Raw genomic sequence first — 24,541 nt, forward strand, 5'->3', positions numbered from 1 at the left:
TGGGTATAAAAAAAATCTGTTCTATGCTACATGCCATCTTAGTTCTCTCTCTTTGTTTAGTAGTCTCGATCACTCTGTTCAACTCTTTTGTTCTATTAATACAATAAAATAATCATGAAGTAACAAAATTTGTGCCTCTTTCTTGACTTCTGAAGAAAGAAGATTAAAAACATCAGAAGCAAATGGCACACTTTCCTTTAGTAGTCGAGGCACTGAATTCAAAAGTCCTGAAGTTTTGTTGTAACTTATAAAACCCCAGTTAGATCACATCCGGAGTATTGAATACAGTTTGATCGTCCCACCATACGAAGGGTTTGAGGATTTGGGGAGGCTGCAGAAGAGGTTTACCAGGCTGCTTGGATTTCAACCCCTTATCTAAGGAAGGATATGCTGGCATTGGAGGAGGTCCAGAGGACATTCACAACAGTGATTCCAAGAATGACAGGTTTGATGTACTGCAAAAGGAGTGTTGGATGACTCTGGACATGTACTCTCTGGAGTGTAGAAGAATAGGAATCTCATTGAAACCTACCGAATATTTAAAGGCCTAGGTAGAGTGGATGCGGAGAGTATGTTTCCTATAGTGGTGGACACAAGCTCAGAATGCTAGGACAGCCCTTTGGAGCAGAGGGGAGGAGGAATTCCTTTAGTTGCTGTCACTGCCAGGCGTGGTGGTACCGGCAGATATCATCGAGCCATTTGAGAAGTTTTTAAGCAGAGTATGCCGAAAAGGGAGGGGTATGGATCACGTTCAGGAAGAAAGGATTGGTTTAATTACATGTCACTAACTTATTTAGTTCAGGAGCTGGGGGCCTGTTCCTGTTTCACTGTTGGAGAGAATAAACAGAGAGATTGTCTTTATTAGTGGCATGTACATCGAAACATACAGTGAAATTGACCAGAGTCTGAGGATGTGCTGGGGGCAGCCCCTGATGCACCATCAATAACTCACACTGAGACGTAGGCGAGATATCGGCTTTTATTGACTGGAAGAAGGAACCAGGAGTGAGTGTCTATCATACAAGGTCCTGGAGACTGAGGCCGATCTTCAGGCCGCAGGTCTCCTTTATACAGGGGCCTGTGGGAGGAGCCACAGGAGCAGTCAGCAGGGGCGTGTCCCGACAGGCACATAGTTCACCACATTCACCCCCCCTTCGTTTGAAAAAGTCCTCATGTAGCGAAGGTTCTTACAAGTCAAGCCGATCAGGCGGTCGAATCTGTCGCTGCGATCTACGTAGCACCGGCTGTGACCGCATAGGTGCCGGCAACATTGGCGATTGCACAGGGGACGGGGGTTGCGCGTGTTCTTGCCCACTAGGCGCCGGTGATCCCTCATGCATGTGCGAGGCGCCTGGTATAAATGCGTACGAAACGCCCGGTATACAAGTGTCGTGAGGAGTCTGTGTAGGGCCTGGTGAGTACGGTGTCACCTCTGGTGCAGGGTTCACAGTTACCGGAGAGCCTTCAGGGTAGTGGTCTGCTGCACCTGCGGGTGCCAGGTCGCGGATGGAGACTGTGTCCTCCCGCCCATCAGGTAAGACCACGTAAGCATACTGGGGGTTCGCATGGAGAAGGTGAACCCTCTCCACCAGCGGGGAGTATTTATTGCTCCTCACATGTTTCCGGAGCAGCACTGGCCCCGGGGACGTCAGCCAAACTGGTAGGGTGGTCCCAGTGACAGACTTCCTGGGAAAAGAGAATAGGCGTTCGTGAGGGGTGGCATTGGTGGACGTACATAACAGAGAGCGGATAGAGTGCAGTGCCTCAGGGAGGACCTCCTGCCATCGAGAGACCGGCAACCCTTTGGACTTAAGGGCTAAAAGTGTGGCCTTCCACACTGTGGCATTCTCCCGCTCCACCTGGCCATTACCCCGGGGATTATAACTCGTGGTCCGACTGGTAGCAATGCCCCTAGCTAGCAAGTACTGGCGCAGCTCCTCACTCATAAAGGAGGACCCTCTATCACTGTGGATATAGCAGGGATACCCGAACAGAGTGAAGAGCTGGCGCAGGGCTTTTATGACGGACGTGGCAGTGGTGTCGGGGCAGGGGATGGCAAAGGGGAACCGTGAGAACTCGTCAATAACACTGAGAAAATAGACATTGCGGTCAGTGGAGGGAAGGGGGCCCTTAAAGTCAACACTCAGGCGTTCAAAAGGGCGGGTGGCCTTGACAAGTTGTGCCGTGTCAGGACAGTAGAAGTGCGGTTTGCACTCGGCACAAATTTGGCAGTCCCTGGTCATCGTCCTGATGTCCTCCAGGGAGTACGGCAGGTTCCGAGCTTTCACAAAATGGTAAAATCGGGTGACCCCCGGATGGCAAAGTTGTGCATGAAGGGCGTACAGCTGGTCGAGCTGTGTGCTAGCACATGTTCCCCGGGATAGGGCATCAGGGGGCTCATTGAGTCTGCCAGGCCGGTACAGGATATCATAGGTGTAGGTGGAGAGTTCTATCCTCCACCGCAAAATCTTATCATTTTTGATCTTGCCCCGCTGTTGGTTGCTGAACAGGAACGCAACCGAGCGCTGGTCGGTCAGCACAGTGAATCTTTTGCCAGCAAGATAGTGCCTCCAGTGCCTAACAGCCTCCACTATGGCCTGGGCTTCTTTCTCCACCGCGGAGTGCCGAATTTCAGAGCCTTGGAGGGTGCGAGAAAAGAATGCTACTGGTCTGCCTTCCTGATTAAGGGTAGCAGCCAGAGCGAAATCGGAGGCATCACACTCCACTTGGAAGGGAGCGGTCTCGTCCACTGCAAGCATCGTAGCTTTGGCAATGTCCGCTTTAATGCAGTTGAAGGCCGCGCAGGCCTCAGCAGAGAGGGGAAACGAGGTAGACTTGACCAGGGGGCGAGCCTTGTCTGCGTAATGGGGGACCCATTGGGCGTAATAGGAAAAAAACCCCAGGCACCGTCTGAGGGCCTTGAGAGTGGTGGGAAGAGGGAGCTCTAACAGGGGGCGCATACGTTCGGGATCAGGCCCAATAACCCCGTTTTCCACGACATACCCAAGTATAGCAAGGCGGGTGGTACCAAAAACACACTTGTCCCTGTTATAAGTAAGGTTCAGAGCTGCGGCCACTTGGAGAAACCGTTGGAGGTTGGCGTCGTGATCTGGCCTGTCATGACCACAGATGGTGATGTTATCCAGATAGGGAAATGTGGCCTGCAGTTGGTACTGGTCCACCATCCGGTCCATTTCCCTCTGGAAAACAGAGACACCATTCGTGACACCGAAAGGGACGCGCAGGAAGTGATAGAGCCGGCCGCCCGCCTCGAAGGCGGTGTAGGGGCGGTCCTCTGGGCAGATGGGGAGCTGGTGATAAGCGGATTTCAGATCTATTGTCGAGTACACCTTATACTGAGCAATCTGGTTGACCATATCCGCGATGCGGGGTAGGGGGTACGCGTCAAGCTGCGTAAACCTATTGATGGTTTGACTATAGTCCACCACCATCCTATTTTTCTGCCCAGTCCGAACAACAACCACCAGGGCCCTCCAAGGGCTTGAGCTTGGCTCAATGATCCCCTCCCTGAGCAGCCGCTGCACCTCCGACTGAATGAAGGCCCGGTCCCCCGCGCTGTACCTCCTGCTTTTGGTTGCCACAGGTTTACAGTCGGGGGTCAGGTTGGCGAACAGCGGTGGGGGAGGGATCTTGAGAGTGGAGAGGCTGCAAGTGTCGGTAGCGCAGCTGTTGGCCTGGTTCTGGATGGGATGTGTGTGTCCGTGTGTGTGTGTAGTCAGTAGCGGGGTATGTGAAGAAGTCCCACAAAACTGAGGATTCTCGACAGTGAGTGGTGGGAGGGGCCCGTCGTATACCATAGTCACACTTTCGAGATGGCTCTGGAAGTCCAGCCCCAATAGCACAGGTGCACACAGATTAGGCATGACCAGCAGTTCAAAGTCCCGATATTCTGTGCCTTGCACCACCAAAGTCGCTACACAACCCGCCCGGATGTCTGCGGACTGCGACCCAGAGGCCAAATGGAACCTCCGACTGACCGGCCGCGTTGCAAGTCCGCAGCGTTGCACTGTGTCCGGGTGAATAAAACTCCCAGTGCTGCCCGTGTCAAACAGGCATCCAGTCCAGTGCCCCTCCACCTGGATGTCCATCATGGATCTTGCAAGCTGGTGTGGGGCGCTTTGGTCGAGAGTCACAGTGGCCAGAGTTGGGTCGCCGTCGGGGTACCCGGTCAGCATCGGAGGGTCGGGGGCGGGGCATGCTGACGCCGACAAAGATGGCCGCTCACATCCGGGGTACCCGGTCAGCATCGGAGGGTCGGGGGCGGGGCGTGCTGACGTCGACAAAGATGGCCGCCCACATCCCGGCATGCAAGATGGCGGCCCCCACGTTTCACCCGCAGCGCTGCACTCCGCTCGAGGTTGAGACTTACAGACCTTGGCGAAGTGGCCCCGCTTTCCGCAGCTGGAGCAGGTCGCTTCTCGCGCTGGACAGCGTTGTCGAGGATGTTTCTTTTGGCCACAGAAATAACAAAGCACGAGTTTCTTACGGGCCACAGCCGTGGTCTGGGTCGGGGAGCTCGTGGAATCGCGACTGGCGGCGGCGTTGGCGAATTCGCTCCCGGGAGCCGGCGGTGGCGGGGTCTGAGGCGTCCACGAAACCGGCGGGGAATCGCGCGACTGGACAGCGTCGGCGTTATGCCGCGCAGCTTCTAGAGCGTTGGCCTTCTCTATCGCCGAGCTTAAGGTAAGATCCGAGTTCTCCAGCAGCCGCTGGCGCATGTACACTGACCTCAGTCCCGTCACAAAGGCGTCTCGCACCAGCAGCTCCGCATGCTGTTCTGCCGTGAGCGTCTTGCAGTCACAAGCTCGGACGAGTGTCTGTAGTGCTCGGAGAAACTCAGCGCACGATTCGTCAGGCCGCTGTTGCCGGGTAGCTAAGCGATGTCTTGCGTAGACGGTGTTCACCGGCCGCAGGTACTGTCATTTGAGGGCGTCCAGTGCCCCTTCGTAGGTCGGCAGGTCCCGGATAAAGGAGTAAACTTTGGAGGAGACCCTCGAGAGTAGGATTCTGTGCATAACGGCGGGTTCAGTCGCACGAAGCTCCGCCAAGTACGATTGGAAGCATGCAAGCCAGTGTTCAAAAGCGAGAGCTGCGTCAGGGTCTTGAGGGTCCAAATCCAACCGGTCCGGACGCAAAACGGGTTCCATGTTTTAAAACTTCCAGTCAATAAAATTGATGCACCATCAATAACTCACACTGAGACGTAGGCGAGATATCGGCTTTTATTGACTGGAAGAAGGAACCAGGAGTGAGTGTCTATCATACAAGGTCCTGGAGACTGAGGCCGATCTTCAGGCCGCAGGTCTCCTTTATACAGGGGCCTGTGGGAGGAGCCACAGGAGCAGTCAGCAGGGGCGTGTCCCGACAGGCACATAGTTCACCACAGCCCCCAGGTGATAACATGGCTTGCCCACAACTTACTAACCCGAATCCATTCATATTTGGAGTGTAGGAGGAAACCCATGCGGTCAAACTCTTACACACAGTGAGGGGTTTTAAACCCTGATCGCTGGTCGTGTAAAGCATGCTACACTGTCCTGCTGCATACTGTATGTCTATGTTTTGTGTTTTACGTCCAACCCCAGGAAAGTCCTGGGTACGATGGATTTTGGGAGCGTAGCTATAGAGAGAGGCCCTCCATCGGTTGGGGTTGACCACGGTGTTGTGTCCTGGCTGTTTACGATGTACAAGCCAGGGCAGTACGATACGGAGAGCAAGTTGTAGCAGCCCCACCCCCCCCCCCCCCCCCCCCACTCAACTGACGAATTCAAAGCAATGGCAGACACCAATATGGTTTGGCACCAGCAACGTTGCAAGAGATGCCAGGCAGTGTTGAACTCAACGTAAGACTGCCTTCGTGACTCCATTTCCAGAATTTTCCTCGGGGTTTACTCCCAAAGCCTTCCCCATGGGTGTGTACAGCGGAGGTTTGAGATCAGAGCTTTCCTTCTCCCAGATGAGCTGCCAACGTGGCTGACGAGCCCCATCTGCCTGAAGTTACTGTTCTTCAGGTGCCACTAACCCGCCTTTACCCCTTCTCCTGTTGTTAGAATCGGCTCCGCCAGGCTCAGTAGCTAAGCCTAATGTGAAGGCCAGGAGCTGGACCTGGGTGTCAGAGTTTACTTGAGATGAATGCATTGGGAGCATTTAATAGGTAGTGGGAGCTTATCCCCACTTCCAACCCCACTCCCCCGGGCTATGACAACCTTCATTAACTATATATAGAAATATAGAAAACCTACAGCACAATACAGATACTTTGGCCCACAAAGCTGTGCTGAACATGAGAAATCACCTAGGGTTGCCCATAGCCCTCTACTTTACTGTGCTCCATTAGAACATGGAACAGTACAGGCCTTCGACCATAAGATCATAAAACATAGGAGCAGAATCAGGCCATTCAGCCCATCGAGTCTGCTCCATCATTCCATCCTGTATAACAACTCTGCCTTGGGCCTGATGATGGTGTACTGAGCTTATAATGTTCTCTAAGATCAATCAAACTCTTGCCCTCTATTTTCTATCATCCTGTCTAAGAGTTTTGAAAAGTCCCTAATGGATCTGTCTCTAGCAGCAGCCCTGGCAGTGTGTTCCATACAGCCCCCACTCGCTGACATCCCCCCATCCTTTCCTCCAATCTCCTTCAAGTTAAGCCGCTTTGCCTTTCGGTTGGTCCTCATTGTGCCTGGGCAGGAATGGGGCTCGAACACGGGTCAGGTACGGCTGTGATCGACAGAGACTTACCGCGATGTAGGGGAAGCACATGCCCACCAGGAAGTTGCAGGTCCAGTTGCAGAAGCCGGCGATGGTGACCGCCGCCGGCCGGGGTCCCTGGCTGAACAGCTCGGCCGCAATGAACCAGGCGATCGGGCCCGGCCCGATCTCGAAGAAGGCGACGTAGAGGAAGATGGCCACCATGCTGACGTAGCTCATCCAGGTGTACGTGTGCTGAGAGAGGGAGGGAGAGAGGAGAGGGAGATGGTCATGAAGGCCTCAGAGACACCAGGGGTTAAAGAAAAACAATCATGACGCTGGGTCTTTACCCTTGTAGGAAGAGAGCAGAGACAGGGACTCACACTGGAGGAGATGGGGGAGATGGCTTCCCATCTGCCACTATGAAGTTAGAACTGTGCAAGCCCTTCAGCCCACCATGTTGTGTTGACTTTTTAAACTACTCCAAGATCAATCTGACCCTTCCCTCCCACATCACCCTCCAGTTTTCTATCATCCATGTGCCTATTTAAGACTCTCTTAAATGTCCCTAATCTATCTACCTCTACCAGACCCCCGTTCCATGTACCCACCATTCTCTGTGTAAAAAATCTACCTCTGAAAACCCCTATACTTCCCTCCAATCTCCTTAAAATTATCTCCCCACATAGTAGGTGTTTCCTCCCTGGGAAAACGTTTCTGGCTGCACACTCGATCTACGCCTCTTATCATCTTGCACACCTCAAATAAGTCAGCTCTCATTCTCCTTCGCTCCAAAGAGAGAAGCCCTGGTTTGCCCAGCCTGTCATCCTAAAACATGCTCTCTAATCCGGGTAGCACCCTGGTAAATCTCCTCTGCACCTTCGCCACTTGTCAGTCATACTAAACCCGATTCTGTCTGACCTCCACTGAGACTTTGACATTTGCTCCCACGGTGCTGAGTTGGCTTCAAAGTAAATTTATTATCAAAGTACATAAATGTCAACATACACCACACTGAGATTCATTTTCCTGTGAACACTCAATAAATACAGAGAAACACAACAGAATCAATGAAAGCCTACACACAAAGATGGACAAACAACCAACGTGCACAAGAGGACCAACTGTGCAAATACAAAAAATAGAATAATGTTGAGAAGATGAGTTGGAGAGTCCTTGAAAGTGAGTCCAAAGGTTAAGCATTCAGTTTAATGTTGAGGTGAGTGAAAGTTATTCATTCTGGTTCAAGAGCCAGAGATGGCCGAGGGGTATTAACGATTCCTTGACCTGAGGCTCCTGTACCTCCTTCTCGATGGAAGCAGCAAGAAGAGAGCATGGCCTCGCATTCCCGGGGTCCGAATTTTTAGCGCCAAGTGGTCGCTCACCTGCAGAGCCAGGCCGAACGTCAGGAGAATGGCACAGCTACACATCCCAGCCAGGCCCACTATGAAGAGGCTTCTGCGGCCAGCATGCTCCACCAGGAAGACCTAGAGAGAGACGCACACATGTCACTTCAAGCAGCTGGAGGCACACGCCTTTCCCTTCATTTATTCTTTCACAGGCAACAGTAGTGTTGATTGCCCACGCCTCAGTACCCCCTGCACCAATGGGAAGGTGAAGATAGGAGCCTGTAGGCTTCAGAACAACTTCTTCCCCTCTGCCTTTAGATTTCTGAATAGACAAAAACACTTCTTCATGCTTTTTGCATGACTTACTGAATCTAACTTTTATATATACTTATTGTAATTTACAGTTTTTTTATCATTATGAATTGCACTGTACAGCTGCCACAAAACAACACATTTCACAGCATATGTCAGTGATATTGAACTGGACTCTGATTCTGAAATTTGCTGTTTTGCGGCACTGATATAGTGAAAGGCATGAAATACTGTAAGTTACAATGGGTAATATATACACATTCAGTATATATAAGGGACGGGCAATGGCCTCCGTTGCCCTGGGCCGATCGAAAGGGAATCGGGTTCAGATCCCCGAATCCGGAGTGGCGGAGACGGGCGCCTCGCGGCGTCCAGTGCGGTAACGCAAACGATCCCAGAGAAGCCGGCGGGAGCCCCGGGAAGAGTTCTCTTTTCTTTGTGAAGGGCAGGGCGCCCTGGAATGGGTTCCTCCCGAGAGAGGGGCTGTACAACTCTTGTTTATGCAGATATCTAATCAGCCAATCACGTGGCATCAACTCAATGCCAAAGGTATGTAGGCATGGTCAAGAGGCTCTGTTGTTGTTCAGTCCAAAGAATGGGGAAGAAACGTGATCTGAGTGACTTTGACTGTGGAATGTTTGTTGGTGCCAGACAGGGTGGTCTGAGTACCTCAGAAACTGCTGTGAATCTGTGACATTCTTAATGACAGAATATTGTGGAGGCAAAGTCATTGTGTATGTTGAAAGTGGAGGTTGATTACTCAGCGGATCAAAGGTTATGGGGAGAAGGCAGAAGAATGTTACTCCGCTATTTAAGAAGGATGGGAGGCAACAGAAAGGAAGCTATAGACCTGTTACCCTGATATCAGTGGCTGGGAAGTTGATGGAATCAATTTTTAGAGATGAGATTACGAAATACCTGGAGGCACATGACAAGATGGGCCAAAGCCAGCATGGTTTCCTGAAAGGAAAATCCTGCCTGACAAACCTACTGCAATTCTTTGAAGGAATTACAACAGGGTAGACAAAGGAGATGTAGTAGATGTGATGCACTTGGATTTTCAGAAGGCCTTTGACGAGGTGTCGCACATGAGGCTGCTAAGCAAGGTAAGAGCCTGTGAAATTACAGGGGAATTACTAGCATGGGTGGAGCATTAGCTGCTCAGCAGAAAACAGAGAGTGGGAATAAAGGGATCCTATTCTGGCTGGCTGCCAGTTACCAGTGGAGTTCCACAGGGTCAGTGTTGGGACTGCTGTTTTTTATGATGTATGTCAATGATTTGGATTATGGGATTAATGAATTTGTGGCTAAATTTGCCGATGATACAATGATAGGTGGAGGAGGTGGTAGTGTTGAGGAAACAGAGAGCCTGCAGAGAGACTTAGATAGTTTAGGGGAATGGGCAAAGAAGTGGCAAATGAAATACAATGTTAGAAAGTGTATGGTCATGCACTTTGGTGGAAGAAATAAATGGGCAGACTATTATTTAGATGGGGAGAGAATACAAAGTGCAAAGGGACTCGGGAGGATACCCTAAAGATTAACCTCTAGGTTGGGTCGGTGGTGAAGAAGGCGAATGCAATGTTGGCATTCATTTCTAGAGGAATAGAATATAAGAGCAGGGATGTGATGTTGAGGCTCTATAAGGCACTCGTGAGACCACCCTTGAAGTATTGTGTGCAATTTTGGGCTCCTTATTTTAGAAAAGATATACTGACTTTGGAGAGGGTTCAGAGATGAATCACGAGAATGATTCCAGGAATGAAAGGGTTACTATATGAGGAACGTCTGGCAGCTCTTGGGCTGTATTCCCAGTGTTCAGGAGAATGAAGGGGGGATCTCATAGAAACATTCCGAATGTTAAAACGCTTGAACAGATTAGATGTGGCAAAGTTATTTCCCATGGTAGGGGAGTCTAGGACAAGAGGGCACAACTTGCGGAGAAATTACTTTAGCCAGAGGGTGGCAAATCTGTGGAATTTGTTGCCACTAGTGCTGTGGAGGCCAAGTCACTGGGTGCATTTAAGGCAGAGATAGATAGTTTTTTGATTGGCTAGGGCACCAAAAGGGTATATGGGGAAAAGGCAGGGGAGTGGGAATGACTGGAAGAATTGGATCACCCCATGATTGAATGGTGGAGCAGACTGGTCTTACGGTCCTAATGTTGTTGAAGGGGATAATAAATCAGCCATGAAGGAATGGTGGAGCAGACTTGATGGGCCGAATGGCCTAATTCAGCTGTCATGTCCCATTAACCCAATAACCATATCCCACAAAATTATCACTCCTGGTTACTCACCGAGATCACGGTGAAGACCGTGTTGACGACCCCCACCCCAATCGTGGCGTATGTTGGCTGAGAGAGCCCGGCCTGGCGGAAGATGGCGGTTGAGTAGTAAAAAATCTGGAGGGTAAAGAACGACAAACGCTTACAGAGTGGAAGAGAAACCGGGTGCCGTAGCAGACTGTAAACGTGCAAAGAGGTTACCCATCTAACAGGGACCTGACGAGACAGGGGCAGGTCCATAGTATGCAGCAACAGTCCGAGGATTGTTCTCAGAAGCCCGATAGAATGATTTGACAGAGGAGAGACCATTCAGTCCATCAAAGTTCCAAAGTGTTGGAGTTATCACAGTACGTTTACGTCACCACATACTGCCTGAAGTTTCACTGTCCTGTGGTCACTCTCAGTAGGTACAAAGAAACACAACAAAATTAATTAAAGACCTTGCCCAACAGGAAGGGCAACTATCCAATGTGCAAAAGACAGCAACCTGTACAACACAAAAATACTAATAAATAATATTGAGAACATGAGTTGCAGAGTCTTGAAAGTTCAGGGTTGAGGTCAGTGAAGTTATTCCCTCTGGTTCAGGAGCCTGATGATTGAGGGGTAATAACTGCTCCTGAACCTGGTGGCATGAGTCCTGAGGCTCCTGGACCTCCATCCTGACAGCAGCAGTGAGAAGAGAGAGCACGGCCTGGATGGTGAGTGGTCCTTAATGATGGATGCTGCTTTTCTGTGACACTGCTTCGTGTAGAGCTGCCCCGCAGTGGGGAGGGCTTTACCCGTGAAGGAAGGTTGAAGGAGCAAGATAGTTAACATATAGTTTGTGGTCAGCCCAGGTATGTGAGGACTAGGAAGAGCATAGGTTCCGTTTACACAGCTGGGGACAGGAGCCATTTGTCATGCCAATCCCGGATAAGGATATAACTGGAGTGACACTTACTATTGGTCAGTCAATTAACTAATTCTAAACTATTAATGCAAGATTCAAGATTGTTTAATATCATTTCCTATACACCAGTATTAATGAGAACAAAATAATTGTTACTCCAGATCTGATGCAGTTCAAATTTCATGCACTGATTTATCAAGAACCTATCTTCCTCCACTTTAAAAATACCAAATAATCTGGCCTCCACAGCCACCTGTTGCAACAAATTCCACAGATTCACACACTCTTTCTAAAGAAATTCCTCCTCATCTCCATTCTAAATGGTCATCCCTTTATTTTGAGGCTGTGCCCCCTGGTCCCAGACACCCCCACGATAGGAAACATCCTCTCCATATCCACTCGATCTAGGCCTTTCACCATTTGATAGATTTCAATGTGAAACTCCCTCATTCTTCTAAATCCCAGTGATTACAGGCCCAGAGCCATCAAATACCCCTCATATAATAAGCCTTTCATTCATGTAATCATTTCCCTGACCTTCCTTTGAACCCTCTCCAATATCAGCATATCCTTTCTCAGATAAGGGGCCCAAAACTGTTCACAAGTTAGACATGTCCCACAGAAAAAGAGGTTCTCAAATGGCAGGGGTTAACTGGGAAGGACTGCATGAAAGCCAAGGAAAGGGCAGATACGGTAGCAAAAGTAAGTGGAAAGTTGGATGACTGGGAAGCTTTTAAAATCCAACAAAAGGCAACTAAAAAGCTATAAGAAGGAAAAGATGGAATATGAGGGCAAACTAGCCAATAATACAAAGCAGGATACCAAAAGTTTTTATCAGTTACATAAAATAAAAGGGAGGTGAGAGTTGATATTGGACCACTGGACATGATGCTGGTGAGGTAGACATGGGGGGGGGGGTCAAAGAAATGGCAGATGAACTTAATAAGTACTTTGCTTCAGTGTTCTCTGTGGAAGACACTAGCAGTGTGCCAGTGATCTGTGAGTGTCAGGGAGCAGGAGTGAATGCCATTGCTATTACAAAGGAAAAAGGGCTAGGCAGACTGAGAGGACTTAAGGTGGATAAGTCACCTGGACCTGATGGACTACATCCCAGAATGCTGAGGGATGATGCTGAAGAGTTAACGGATGCATTGGTCATGATCTTTTGAGAATCACTTGATTCTGGCATGGTCCTGGAGGACTGGAAAATTGCAAATGTCACTCCACTCTTTAAGAAGGGAGGGAGACAAAAGAAAGGAAATTATAAGCCAGTTAGCCGAACTTCAGAGGTTGACAATATGTTGGAGTCCATTATTAAGGACGAGGTTTCAGGGTACTTGGAGACTGATAATAAAATAAGTCAAACTCAGCATGGTTACTGTCAATGGAAATCTTGCCTGAGAAATCTGTTAGAGTTGTTTGAGGAAGTAACAAGCAGGGTGGACAAAGAAGAGGCAGTGGGTGTCATTCACCTAGATTTTCAGAAGATAAGGTGCCTCACATGAGGCTGCTTAACAAGATAAAATCTATGGCGTTACAGGGAAGATACTGACATGGATAGTGGAATGGCTGACAGGCAGGAGGCAGCAAGTGGGAATAAAGGGGGCTTTTCTGGTTGGCTGCTGGTGATTAGTGGTGTTCCTCAGGGGTCAGTATTGGGACCACCACTTTTCACATTGTTTGTCAAAGATTTAAATAATGGAATTGATGGCATTGTGGCAAAGTTTGTGGTTGATATGAAGCTAGGTAGAGGGATAGGTAGTGCGTTAATTGCAGCAGGACCTGGACAAATTGGAAGAATGGACAAAAAAGTGGCAGATGGAATACAGTATTAGGAAATGTATGGTAAAAGGAACAATAGTGCAGACTATTATATAAATGAGGAGAAACTTCAAACATCAGAGGTGCAGAGGGACTTAGGAGTCCTTTAGCAGCTCTGGGCCTGTACTCACTGGAATTTAGAAGAATGTGTGGGGTTCTCATTGAAACCACCGAACGTTGAAAGGACTAGATAAGTTGGATGTGGAGAGGATGTTTCCTTTGGTGGGGGTACCCAGAACTAGAGGGCAGAGATTCAAAATTGAGAGGTGACCTTTTAAAACAGAAGTAAGGAGGAGTATTTTTTAGCCAAAGAGGGTGAATCTGTGGAATGCATTGCCATTGACTGCAGTGGAGGCCAAATCTGTAGTTTATTCAAAGCAGAAGTTGATAGGTTCTGGATTGGTCAGGGTATCAAGGGATATGGTGAGAAGGCAGGTGTATGGGGTTGAATGGGATCCAGGATCAGCTGTGATGAAATGGCAGAGTGGATTTGATCGGCCGAATGGCCTAATTCTGCTCCTATGGTCTTTAAACTGCTCAGACTACTCCAAGTGAGGCCTCACCAGTGCCTTATAAAGCCTCAGAATTACAACCTTGCCTTCATACTCTAGTCCTCTCAAAATGAATGCTAACATTGCATTTGCCTTCCTCACCACCTGCCAGTTTACCTTTAGGGAATCCTGCATGAAGAATCCCAAATCCCTTTGCACCTCACATTCTAGAACTTTTTTCCCCATTTGGAAAATAGTCTATGCTTTTGTTCCTTCTACCAAAGTGCATGACCATACACGTCCCAACACTGTATTCTATTTGTCACTTCTTTGCCCATTCTCCTAATCTGTCTAAGTCCCTCTGTAGCCTCTCTGCTTCCTCAAAACTACCTGAATCTCCTCCTATCTTCATATTGTATGTAAGCTTCTCCTCCTATCAATTCCATAATCAAAATCATTGATATGTAATGTACAAAGAAGCGGTCCCAACACAGACCCCTGTGGAACATCACTAGTCACCACAGCCAAACCGGAAAAGACTCTCTTTATTTCCACTCTTTGCCTCTTACCAATCAGCCAATCCATGCTGGCATCTTTCCTGTTAAGCTGCTCTCATCTTGTTAGCAACCTCGGGGTGGCACCTTGTCAAATACACAGCATTTACCGATCCTCCTTTGTCTATTTGGCTTGTTATTTCCTTAAAGAATCCCATAAAGTTTATCAGGCCAGATTTTCCCTTAAGGAAACCATGCTGACTTTGTCCTATTGTTTTATCATGTGCCTCCAAATACCCAAATCCTTGACAATCAACTCTTACATCTTCCTAACCACTGAGGTCAGGCTAACTGGCCTTTAATTTCCTTTCTTCTGCCTTCCTCCCTTCTTGAAGAGAAGAGTGACATTTGCACTTTTCCAGTTCTCTGGAACCATGCCGAAATTTAGTGATTCTTGAAAGATCATTTCTGAAGAGATTCTGGAGGCATCCCTAATGCCTCCACAATCTCTTCAGCTACCTCCTTCAGAACCCTGGGGCATAGTCCATCAGGTCCAGGTGACTTAGCTGCCTTCAGACCTTTCAGTCTCCAAGCAACTTCTCCCTAGTAACTGCATCTTCACACATTTCTGCCCTCTGACACAATCAAACTTCCAGCATACTGCTAGCGTCTTCCACAGTGAAGACTGATGCAAAATACGCCATTTCCTTGCCCCCCATTGCTCTCTCTCTAGCATAATTTCCCAGTGGTCTGATATTTAATCTCACCTCTCTTTTACTCTTTATATATTTGAAAAAAACTTTTGGTACTCTCTTTGATAATATTGGCTCACTTGCCTTTGTATTCCATCCTCTCCCTCTGTATAACTTTTTAAGTTACATTCTGTTGGATTTTTAAACCTTCCCAATCCTCTAAATTCCCACTAAATTATGCTTTATTATATGCCTTCTCTTTTGCTTTTATCTTGACTTTGACTTCCATTGTCAGTACAGTTGCATCATCCTGCCTTTAGAACATTTCTTCATATTTGATGTATCCATCCTGCATCTTCCAAGTTGCTCCCAGAAACTCCGTTGCTGTTCTGCCACCATCCCAGCTAGTGTTCCCTTCCAATCAACTTTGGCTAGCTCCTCCTCTCATGCCTCTGTAATTCCCTTTATTCCATTGTAATACTGATACATCTTACTTTATCTTCTCCATTTTAAACTGTAGGGTGATTTCAGTGCTTCCTAAGAATGCCTTTACCTTAAGCTCCCTAATCAAATTTGTAACTGGTTTGCATACTTACTTATTCAATCTTTTTATTATTGTTATTAATATCAACGAAATAAAATTGATACATAGATAATGGGATTACAAACATACACATTTCAACTGAACATGAAAGAATACATAAGCAATGATTACAGTATAAATGGGTATTCCCAAATCATGGACGATACAATTTACAAATAAACAAGGCAAACCTAGGTATATCATAATATATAATAAAAAAAACAGAAAAAAGAAAAAGAAAAAAACAATTATGCAAAAAAACTAATCTAATAATCTAGTAACTAATAAGGAAAAAAACAAAAAAAAGCAAAAAGAGAAAAAGAGAAAATGGAAAAAGAAAAAAAAAGGGTTGTTTATAATATCTCACAAAAATACAAAATCATCAGTGTGGTCAACTCCGTTCCTCTCAACATATATAAATCGACACTGGAAAATCAAATAGGCTTGGAACAGGGTCATATTACATCATATGAAAATATTGAATAAATGGTCTCCATATCTTTTCAAATTTAATAGAAGTATCAAATACACCACTTCTAATTTTTTCTAAATTTAGACATAACATAGTTTGAGAAAATCAATGAAATATGGTAGGAGGATTAATTTCTTTCCAATTCAACAAAATAGATCTTCTAGCCATTTAAGTAAGAAATGCAATCATTCGACAAGCGGAAGAAGATAAATGGATTGAGTCCATCGTTGGTAAACAAAAATTGCAGTAATAGGATGAGGTTGTAAATCAATGTTCAATACCGCAGAAATAATATCAAAAATATCTTTCCAATATTTTTTCAAAAGCAGACACGACCTGAACATATGAATTAAAGATGCTATCTCAGAATGACATCTGTCACAAATAGGATTTATATAGGAATAAAAATGAGCCAATTTATCCTTGGACATATGAGCCCTGTGCACAACTTTAAACTGTATTAATGAATGTTTAGCACATATAGATGATATATTAACTAATTGAAGGATTTTATCCCAATTCTCAATAGGGATAGTAAGGTTAAGTTCTCTTTCCCAATCTTATAAAAAAGTCTTATAAAAGGGCTCTGAAAGTATCTTCATAATTATATTGTAAAATTTTGATATTAGCCCTTTCTGAAAAGGGTTTAGTTCAAACAAATTCTCCAAAATACCTGGACACAAAATTTGGAAAAGTAGGAAGTACAGTATTTAAGAAATTCCTAATCTGTAAAATCTAAAAAAATGAAATCTAGGCAAATTATATTTATTAGATAATTGCTCAAAAGACATAAAACAATTATCCAAAAATAAATTGGAAAATCATAGTAATCCTTTAGTCTTCCAAGCTGAATAAGCTTGGTCTATAATAGAAGGATAAAAAAAGCATATGGATACAATAGGAATATTTAAAACAAACTGAGTCAACCCAAAAAATTTCCGAAATTGAAACCATATACGTAAAGTATGTTTAACTATTGGGTTGTCAATTCGTTTTGGCAATTTAGAAAGAGCAAAGGGAAGAGAAGTCCCTAAAATAGAACCCAATGCAAATCCTTGTACAGATTTAATTTTCAGGTTCACCCAATAAATCCCAATCCTTTAACCAACAACCAATATCGGATATTAACTGCCCAATAATAAAATCTAAAATTAGGCAATGCCAATCCACCTTCCTTCCTTGCCTTCTGTAAATATTTTTTACCTAACCTAGGATTTTTATTCTGCCATATATATGAGGAAATTTTTGAATCAACATTAGCAAAAAAAGATTTCGGAATAAAAATTGGTACCGCTTGAAATATATGTAAAAACTTGGGTAAAATAACCACCTTAATAGCATTAATCTGACCTATCAGAGATAAAGATAGTGGTGACCACTTAGTAAACAAACATTTAATCTGATCAATCAAGGGTAAAAAATTAACCTTAAATAAGCCTTCATAGTTTTTTGTGATTTTAATCCCTAAGTAAATAAAAGAGTCATTAACTAATTTAAAAGGTAAATTTCCATAAATTGGAACCTGTCTATTTAAAGGAAACAATTCACTCTTATTAAGATTTAATTTATACCCGGAAAAATCACTAAATTGAACCAACAATGATAAAACTGCAGGAATGGATTTCTCAGGATCAGAAATAAATAATAATAATTCATCTGCATATAATGATAACATGTATATCTGTCCCACGATTAATGCCAAAAATATTCTGTGATTCTCTGATAGCAATTGCCAAGGGTTCTAAAGCAATATCAAATAATAATGGACTAAGAGGACAGCCTTGTCTAGTGCCCCAAAATAAACGAAAAAAGGGAGATCTTTGATTGTTAGTAAGCATCGAGGCTACTGGAGTATGAAATATCAGTTTAATCCAGGAAATGAATGTCGGACTAAAGTTAAACTTCTCCAGCACATTAAATAAGTATGGCCATTCAGGCCATTCAACTCTATCAAGTGCTTTCTCCGCATCTAATGAAATGACACATTCTGAAGTGCTATGTGAAGGAGTATTCGATATTCAATATTCAATAATCTCCTAACATTGAAAAAAGAATAGCGATTTTAATTAAAACCGGTTTGATCTTCCGAAATAATTTGGGGTTATACCTTCTCCAGCCTGGATGTCAGTAACTTGGAAAAGATCTTGGAATCTACATTCAATAAAGATATTGGTCTATAGAATGCGCAGTCAGTAGGGTCTTTATCTTTCTTCAATATTAAAGAAATGGAAGCTCTATAAAAAGATTGTGGCAGATTGCCCAATCTAATTGCTTCTTCAAAAACCCTGCATAACCAAGGAGAAAGAGTAGCAGAAGAACATTTAAAAAATTCTACTGTAAACCCATCTGGACCTGGTGCTTTCCCAGAATTCATGGAGGAAATAACCCCTTTAATATCTGCATCCGTAATAGGAGTTTCTAATATTGAAAGATCATCTGATGATAATTTTGGAAAATTCAATTTCCCAAGAAAATCACACATGGTAATATGATCATGAGGGAATTCAGAATGATACAGGGAGGTATAAAAATCTTGAAATGATTTATTTATCTCATCATGGTTAACTGTCAAATCCCCATTCTGCTGACGGATCTTAGTAATTTGACGTTTAACCAAAACATTCTTCAATTGACTAGCTAACAGTTTACCCAATTTATCACTATGTATATAAAAATCAGATCTGGTTTTCATTAATTGATTTTCAATCGAAGATGTAAGTTATAAACTATGTTCCATTTGAAGTTCAACCCTTTGTTTGTAAAGCTCCTTACTAGGAGTGATCGAATATTTCTTGTCAATCTCTTTAATTTTATCAACCAATAAAAGAGTTTCCTTCTTAATGCGTTTTCTCAGACCAACAGAGTAAGAGATAATCTGTCCACGTATATATGCTTTAAAAGTGTCCCAAACTGTTCCACAGGAAATATCATCCGTGGAATTAGTTGAAAAGAAGAAATAAATCCGTTCCTTCAAAAATTTAATAAAATCCAGATCTTGCAGTAAGGTAGAATCAAATCGCCATTGTCTAGCATTAAAAGCTGTATCCATAAATTTAATAGAAAGTTTTAATGGAGCATGGTCAGAGATGGCTATAATATCATAATTACAACCAATTACCGATGGAATAAAACAAGAGTCAATAAAAAAATAATCAATTCTCAAGTTGGAGTGATAAACATGTGAGAAAAAAGAAAACTCTTTGTCCTTAGAGTGCCGAAATCTCCAAATATCAAAAATTCCATTATCAGTCAAAAAAGAGTTAATACAAGTGGCCGACTTATTGGGTAAAGTCTGAATAGATAAAGATTTATCCATCAGAGGATTTAAACAACAATTAAAGTCACCACCCATTATTAACTTATATTCATTTAGATTAGGTAGAGAAGTAAATAAGGACTTAAAAAAATCAGGACAATCCACATTTGGAGCATAAACATTAACCATAGCAACCTTTTTGTTAAAACGTAAGCCAGTAATTAACAAAAATCTACCATTTGGATCTGAAAAGATATCATGTTGGACAAATGCAATAGAGGAGTCAATAAAAATTGAAACTCCCTTTACTTTTGCATTCGAATTCGAATGGTACTGTTGACCCCACCAAAACCTAAAAAAGCGATAATTATCCTCTTTCCTCACATGAGTTTCTTGTACAAAAATAATATGAGCATTAAGTCTTTGGAATATTTTGAAAATCTTTTTCCATTTAACTGGATGGTTTAAGCCATTAGTATCCCAAGAGACAAAATTAATGGTCTGAGCCATATTTCTGAAATCAACCCTTTGGTAAATAAAGGGTTAACCAAATTATGAACTCATGCACCCGGAAGAGGAACAAAAATAAGGAGCAGACCCAGAAGTGACGGCATCGCGGACATTTTTGTAGTTCAAAATCAGCCCAAATGAAAAAACTGAGAAAAACTGATGTAAGAAACTTAAGATTTAGAAAAAGACCTCCCACCCCCCACCCAAGAGGGAAAAAAAGACCACCCCAGCCAGGGATACTACTTTGCATACTGGCTTGTGTGTTACTTAGAGAGGTGGTGTGCAACATCCATGGTTGATCCTGACCTACTGAGTGCCTCAATGTGGAGATTCTATTGACTATGAACACAGTAGTGTCTCAGTGATTGATTGCACTAATAAGGAATTGGAACATACACAATGTTACCAATCAGTCAGTATCTGCATCCAATTAGTCACTACTGTATAAAATAGTCTTTCTGTGTTCAAACTTCAGAACAGTTTAGTGACAGGGTGCTTGCTGTTCTCCTTGTGCACAAGTAAATGAGGTGTGCTTGAGGAATGAGTTCAAGTTTTCAGAGTTCAGTTTATCGGTGCCAACACAACCAATTAGACACAGGGACCCTTCCTCCCCACCCCACTTCTTCCTCATAGCTTCATGCCTTTTATTCTTGTGATTTTAGTTAGGCATTTGACAAGTTTCCTCTTGGGAAGTTGCATGGGTTCCACTAGAGAACCCAGGAGAAGCCCACGTTATCACAGGGAGAAAGTGCAAACTCTACACCTAGAGTGGTGGAGGTTGGGATTGAGCTCTGAAGCCGATCCACTCTGCATTAACAGAGTGAAAGAAAGGGGAAAAAGTGTCAGAACTGTGTGTGGGCAATGATTAATTCAAGCAATTCCCACTCTGTTGATCGGCTCAGTTTCCAAATGGGAGGGAGGGAGGGAGAGGGGGGAGAGAGGGATAGAGATAGAGAGATGGAGAGAAGGAAAGAGGAAGTGAGTGAGTGAAAGAGAGAGAGAAAGGGAGAGATGGAGAGTGAGGGGGAAAGACTGATCCCCAGACAAATAGTGGCTCAGAGAGTAGTTTTAGGACCTCTGAGCTCAATACAGACCTTTGACATAGTTCAAGTGGAGTTTGCACTTTTTCCCTGTGACAACGTGGGCCTCTCCCAGGTTCTCTAGTGGAACTCATGCAACTTAATGTTACGGATTGGCCTCCCAAGAGGAAACTTGTCAAATGCCTGACTAAAATCCACGTAGACAACATCAACAGCTCACAAGAGACTGAGAAACCGGGCACAGTGGAGTAGAAGACCATTAGACATAGGTGTAGAATTAGGCCAGTCAGTCCATCAGGTCTGCTACACCATTTCATCATAGCTGATCCATTTCCCTCTCAACCTCATTCTCCTTAACCTATGAACCTCCAACTAATCAAGAACCTATCAACCTCCAGCACATTCTTGTACTGTGTTGGTCGTTGGTATACTCCATAGTGTCTTTTGATGAACATGTGATGAATAAAGCTCATCTTTAATTTCTAAAGGAGGTGGGAACAGAACCAGAATGGTGATTTCAACATCAGGAATGAGGATAGGATGGGCTGGAACTTGAATCCTACACCAGATATTGTGTACGGTCCAAGCACCTGATACAGGGCGGATTGAACATCTGATACAGGGCAGATCGAACATCTGATACAGGGCGGATCGAACGTCTGATACAGGGCAGATCGAACGTCTGATACAGGGCGGATCGAACGTCTGATACAGGGCGGATCGAACGTCTGATACAGGGCAGATCGAACGTCTGATACAGGGCGGGATTGAACGTCTGATACAGGGCGGGATCGAACGTCTGATACAGGGCGGGATCGAACGTCTGATACAGGGCGGGATCGAACGTCTGATACAGGGCAGATCGAACGTCTGGTACAGGGCGGATCGAACGTCTGATACAGGGCGGATCGAACGTCTGATACAGGGCAGATCGAACGTCTGATACAGGGCGGATCGAACGTCTGATACAGGGCGGATCGAACGTCTGATACAGGGCGGATCGAACGTCTGATACAGGGCGGGATCGAACGTCTGGTACAGGGCGGATCGAACGTCTGATACAGGGCGGATCGAACGTCTGATACAGGGCGGATCGAACGTCTGATACAGGGCGGATCGAACGTCTGATACAGGGCGGATCGAACGTCTGATACAGGGCGGGATCGAACGTCTGGTACAGGGCGGATCGAACGTCTAATACAGGGCGGATCGAACGTCTGATACAGGGCGGATCGAACGTCTGATACAGGGCAGATCGAACGTCTGGTACAGGGCAGATCGAACGTCTGATACAGGGCGGGATCGAACGTCTGATACAGGGCAGATCGAACGTCTGGTACAGGGCAGATCGAACGTCTGATACAGGGCGGGATCGAACGTCTGATACAGGGCAGATCGAAGGTCTGATACAGGGCAGATCGAACGTCTGATACAGGGCAGATCGAACGTCTGATACAGGGCGGATCGAACGTCTGATACAGGGCGGATCGAATGTCTGATACAGGGCAGATCGAACGTCTGGTACAGGGCAGATCGAACGTCAGGCATTGGTGAGGCCTCACTCTGAGTATTGTTAGCAGGTTTGGGCCCTTTATCTAAGAAAGGATGTTTTGACATTTGAGAGGGTTCAAAGGAGGTTCATGAAAATTATTCTGGAATGAAAGGCTCATCATATGAAGATCTAATGGCTCTGGGCCTCTATTCACTGGAATTTAGAAGAATGAGGAGGGGTCTCATTCAAAGCTATCAAGTGTTGAAAGGACTAGATAGATTGGATGTGGAGAGAATGTGTCCTATAGGAAGAGAGTCTCGGACCAGAGGACACAGCGTCAGAATACAGTGAAGCCCATTTAGAACCTCAGAACAGAGATGAAGAGGAATTTCTTTAGCCGGAGGGTGGTGAATCTGCAATTGATTGCCATGGGCAGCTGAGACAGCCAAGTCATTTGGTGTACTTTTGACAGAGGTTGGTAGGTTTTTGATTAGTCAGGGCGTGAAAGGTTATAGGATGAAGGCGGGAGAATGGGGTTGAGAGGGAAATGGATCAGCCATGATCAAATGGCGGAGCAGACTCGATAGACTGAATGGCCTAATCCTGCGCCTATATCTTACGGACCCAACGTTAGACACATCAGATAAAGAGCCTGCACACCCGGAGTCCTGGATGCATGGATGTTGGGGTTCCGGAGACAAGCTCACTCACCGCATTGATACCGGAGAACTGCTGGGAGATGTGCAGCATCAGTGCCACAGTGATGGGCTGTCGGTAACTGGAGGAGCAGAATAACTGCGCAATGGAGACCTTTGGCTCCTTCTCGATCTCCTCCTTCTCCTTCTGCATCTCTGCAATTTGCTTGTCAGTGTCAGAGGTCCCCAGCAGTCTGCACAGACCTGCAAGGTAGTGAAACCAACATCTCAACCATCAGGCTCCTGAACCGGCGCGGATAACTTCACTGGCCTCAACACTCACTTTCAAGGACCCTACAACTCATGTTCTCAGTATTTTTTGCAGTTTGTCTTCTTTTGCGTACTGTTTGTTAGTCAGTCTTTCTTTATGCACAGCTTTTCATAAACTGTTGAGATTCGTTCTCTTGCAGGCATATTGGAATTGCTCTCAGCAACTCAAAATCTTGAAACATTGAAAGTACTGAGTTTGTATGTTTTTGTCAGAATAAAGACAAAGGCCAACAAGTTTAGAGAACCCTTTTCTTTGAGAGATATTGAGGACCTGGTTAAGAAGGTTTTTTTTAAAACTAAGACAAATCCAAAAACTTAGCGACATATGCCAGTGATATGAAACCTGATATTGATTCTAAAAGAATCATCAAGCAAGCTGAAAGCGAATTCATGCCATGAAGTCATAAGACATAGAAGCAGAATTAGGCCATTCAGCCCATCAAGTCTGTTCTGACATTTACTTAATATCCTTTTCAAACACAAGACATACACAGCTATTTTAAGACCAAAACGTTAGCAAGAGACAAAATTGGTCATGTTGAAAATCAGTCAGAATGAGGTAGTAAATTAGCTTCACAGGAGAAGCCATAAGACCATACAGAGCTGAATTAGGCCGCCTAGTTCATCCAGCTCCAGCTCCAACTCCTCAACGTGGTTTGTTGGCAGCTGCAGCTGGATGCACTTCTTGAAGTTGTAGTTGTCAGGGACACCGGAGGTCTCCCTGCCTCCCCACACTCTATAAGGAGCATTCCATGACATATCTACCGTCCTAACTGAGCAGATATAAAGAACAGACTGAAAAAAAAATTGAGATTTTCTTTCCTTTACTTTCTCTGAGTGAAGCCCCTCTTTAGAGAATCCTCGAGGAGCTAAAGCCTCAAGATCACCACTCTGACGACGTCCACTCAGACAACAGCTGCTGGGACAAAAGCTGCTGTAGCCTGTCCACTTCAAGGTTCAATGTGTTGTGCATTCAGAGATGCTCTTCTGCACACCACTGTTGTAACGTGTGGTCATTTGTGTTACAGTTGTCTTCCTGTCAGTCCAGCCATTCTCCTCTGATCTCTTTCATTAACAAGGTGTTTCCACCCACAGAACTGCCCCTCACTGGATTTTTTTTTATTGCACCATTATCTGTAACGTCTAGAGACTGTTGTGCATGAAAATCCCA

General features: G+C 45.1%; 1 protein-coding gene across 4 annotated transcripts in view; it reads right to left on the minus strand.

Moving 5' to 3' along the window:
• Positions 1 to 24,541, minus strand: part of slc2a2 (solute carrier family 2 member 2) — an 80,161-nt gene that overhangs the window by 5,957 nt on the left and 49,663 nt on the right. Inside the window, exons 7-12 of one of the 4 annotated variants that reach the window (XM_059991668.1) lie at positions 23,117 to 23,304; positions 10,675 to 10,779; positions 8,100 to 8,201; positions 6,766 to 6,969; positions 3,004 to 3,200; positions 1,552 to 1,682 (exon numbers count right to left, since the gene is read on the minus strand). In XM_059991668.1, the coding sequence (XP_059847651.1) occupies positions 1,649 to 1,682; positions 3,004 to 3,200; positions 6,766 to 6,969; positions 8,100 to 8,201; positions 10,675 to 10,779; positions 23,117 to 23,304 (830 nt within the window). In that variant the 3' untranslated portion in view covers positions 1,552 to 1,648. Of the gene's footprint in view, positions 1 to 1,172; positions 1,687 to 3,003; positions 3,201 to 6,765; positions 6,970 to 8,099; positions 8,202 to 10,674; positions 10,780 to 23,116; positions 23,305 to 24,541 lie in introns of those variants that run through there. The other 3 variants (XM_059991659.1, XM_059991686.1, XM_059991677.1) reach the window with 3 other exon arrangements.

The sequence above is a fragment of the Hypanus sabinus genome, chromosome 2, assembly GCF_030144855.1.
Source record: "Hypanus sabinus isolate sHypSab1 chromosome 2, sHypSab1.hap1, whole genome shotgun sequence".
NCBI classification, from domain to species: domain Eukaryota; kingdom Metazoa; phylum Chordata; class Chondrichthyes; order Myliobatiformes; family Dasyatidae; genus Hypanus; species Hypanus sabinus.